Raw genomic sequence first — 2,944 nt, forward strand, 5'->3', positions numbered from 1 at the left:
AATGGGTCAGTCTCGAGACGAGTTTAAGAATCAACATGTCGAACACCTATATTTATTTTTTTATTTATTTTATACATATATACCGTTTATCACCCAGACATTACGTACACACAACAATAAAGTCATATAATATCAATTATATACATATATAAAGCAGTATTCACATTATAATGAAATGATTGTCAATTTGTAGGGCTTCAGGATCTACTAACTGATTTTTAATAAGTTTTCATTATTTTTTCAAGCAAACAACGTTTCCAATTTAAATGCTTATAGTTCTACCGTATTTTCATAAAGATATTTGTACTCCGGTAAATATTTCTGTACCTAAATAATATTTTTTAAAAAGGAACGCAGATATCAAGTGACATTGACACAGTGATACGTCAATCTTGACAAACAGCTGATTATCTTATATTGTTTTGCATTTTGCTTTGCGGCGTTAAAACTAAATCAAATTATAGTCCAGTAACTTAATTATTATAATACAACCGCATACCGATGGTGCTAAAGAAGCAGCTGTTATCATATTATTTTCACTTAGGTAAGTACATATTTCTTAAAGGTTATCCCAAGATTCTTTAGTGTGTTTAAGAAGTTCTTTATCAGAGCCTTACTATAGTTTTGTAAATCTTTTGAGATAGTTTTGATTATATTGAGAACATATACCTTCTTAGGGTCATGTAACAAGATGCAGATAGCATTACATAGAATTAGTTCCCAACTTAGATGTGTAGTCTTCTAATCTTGGTGTTGGTACTCGGGAAACCTACTAACATTTTACTTCTAACTTAACTGTGATACGAATAATATTCATAACACAGTTAAGTTATCAAGCAAAAAGCAAAGTGTTAGTATATCATATTTTGTGTTTCTATAAACTTTTGTAGCAACCATGTACCGTTTTGTTGTGTACATTATTTTCTGGTGGTTTTTTGATAGTAAATTAAAATTAATTTCAATTAAGTTTAGATGACTAGAAATTATATTTATAAAGAAATGTAATTCAGTAAAAGAAGTATATATTTAACAAGATGTTAAATTTATTTTTCCAGGATTCCGCATATCACCGAGAGCGATGTCATCTACACCAGGGCCAGTAGAAACCTCAATGCGCGAGAAGTTGCAGAAATCCCTAGAAACCTCACACTTACAAATCATAAATGAATCGCACATGCACAATGTGCCGGAAGGGTCTGAAACGCACTTCAAGGTTGTGGTTGTGTCTAATAAGTTTGAAGGTCTCCCATCATTAAAGGTCAGTAACATTCTATTCTATATGGTTCATTAAAACATGGCAACATAACAATTAGTTGGGTCCTTAAAGTACAGTAGAGATTAAATTACACAGACCTTATTTATATGGTGTATATCCACGTTGCGAACCATGATCAAGTAACTTTGTAGTTTACACCCCTAGCCATAGATAAGTAAAGATTACTCACTCCTAACAAGAAAATGTACCCAGTTTTGAGAATTGAAATAGTTGAGTAAGAAAGTTTTGCCACGTCTCCGTGCTAAAATATCCCTAAAATATTTGAAATAATAATTTATTTATTACGTAAATTACGCAGTATTAGTTATTTATTCGTAAATTTTCTCTAAAAATGTTTTTATTTGTCAAGAATTAAAAAAAAAGAACTTACTAAAATAAGCTGTTTGTGGCTTCATTCAATTTCAAGGCGGCGAAGTATCTTTACTAATCTATGCCCCTAGCAGACAAACATATTTTATGTTGATGCTGCATAACTATGTGCTGCATTTGATATTGGTATAGAAATTGCGCGTTTTAACGGCTACATTGATGCTATGTAACATTTACAACATTCATTGGAACCTATTCACCTATACTATGTGTATTCTTTGATTGCTCCAACTAGCTCTCAAAAAACAGCAAAGTCGTTGATAAACCAATCAATCCCAGATTTTCGATAGTCTTATAGGTGCATATTAAGTGTAGGCCATCTTCGGTCAGATGTTATGTTTGCTAATGGCTCACATTACATCCTTACATAATCCATAACTTAGCTTACTTAAATCCTGGTTGAGTTTGACTCTGGTCCCCTACTAATAAATAATAACATCTATCCAAAAAACCTAACCAACAAAATATTTTATTTTGCAGAGGCACCGGCTAGTCAATGATGTATTACGAGATGAAATACGAAGCTCAGTCCATGCACTCTCCATTGTAGCAAAAACACCAGACCAGTGGGAAGCCAGTCAGAAGTTTGTGGAAAGCAGCCCCAACTGCATGGGAGGTTTTGGCAAATGAAACCTCAGGAATATTGTTAGATCACTTTACACGACTTGACTTGTTGATTAATATTAAAATATTATAGTGTATAGTAAGCTTTTTTGTTTCCCATTTTATGTAACAATGAGGTTCAATGTTGTACAAGGATTATTTATATAATCTGTTCTCAGGGTGAATGTTACATCTTATAGTGTTTGAATGGGTATTGATTTGCATGAAAACCCGTCCAAATAAATTCAAAGTTTCAAATATTAGCTCATACTAGGATTTTTAAGTTTTCTATGTATTAATTTGTTGCAAATAAAAGTTTTGTCTAATTTACTTATATTTTTATTGTTGTTCCTACTTCTTACACTGTTTCCCTCAAAGTGGCTGTGGTTAATCAGTAAATATTATTATGAGGTTTCAGGTTAGTGGATTAAGGTGATCTGTGATTACAGTCAGTTGAGCCAATTAGGATTATCATTTACTGAACACACAATTATTGTTTATGTACAATGGGGACTACCTATGCCTACTCTATTAAGATTTTGAATATGGTGTGGTTTTAGAGCAGTGCCATCATCACTACTCATGGATATGCCTCATCACCACAAAGTATGACTATTAGAGTAGTAAGGAAGAGATAATATGAGGCATTCAAAGTATTCAAACTAATTTGTTAGTAAACCCAAAGGCTTGTGTTTA

At 32.2% G+C, this 2,944-nt stretch overlaps 1 protein-coding gene across 1 annotated transcript; it reads left to right on the forward strand.

The window, feature by feature from the left end:
* The first annotated feature begins 384 nt into the window (after positions 1 to 384).
* Positions 385 to 2,578, forward strand: LOC140750355 (bolA-like protein DDB_G0274169). Its single transcript, XM_073083831.1, has 3 exons — positions 385 to 544; positions 1,056 to 1,258; positions 2,126 to 2,578. Exons 1-3 carry the CDS (start codon positions 502 to 504, stop codon positions 2,273 to 2,275), a joined length of 396 nt encoding a protein of 131 aa, XP_072939932.1. The 5' UTR covers positions 385 to 501; the 3' UTR covers positions 2,276 to 2,578.
* The last annotated feature ends 366 nt before the right edge of the window (positions 2,579 to 2,944 follow it).

The sequence above is a fragment of the Epargyreus clarus genome, unplaced genomic scaffold (assembly GCF_041222505.1).
Source record: "Epargyreus clarus isolate Ecla_fem2 unplaced genomic scaffold, WU_Ecla_fem_2.2 ptg000019l, whole genome shotgun sequence".
Lineage (NCBI taxonomy): Eukaryota > Metazoa > Arthropoda > Insecta > Lepidoptera > Hesperiidae > Epargyreus > Epargyreus clarus.

Bases quoted from the DNA above. Each gene is read 5' to 3' on its own strand.
- LOC140750355 (XM_073083831.1), top strand. From the start codon at position 502: ATGGTGCTAAAGAAGCAGCTGTTATCATATTATTTTCACTTAG. The intron at 545-1,055 runs GTAAGTACATAT...TTATTTTTCCAG, and splicing joins ATCATATTATTTTCACTTAG to GATTCCGCATATCACCGAGA. The intron at 1,259-2,125 runs GTCAGTAACATT...TTTATTTTGCAG, and splicing joins AAGGTCTCCCATCATTAAAG to AGGCACCGGCTAGTCAATGA.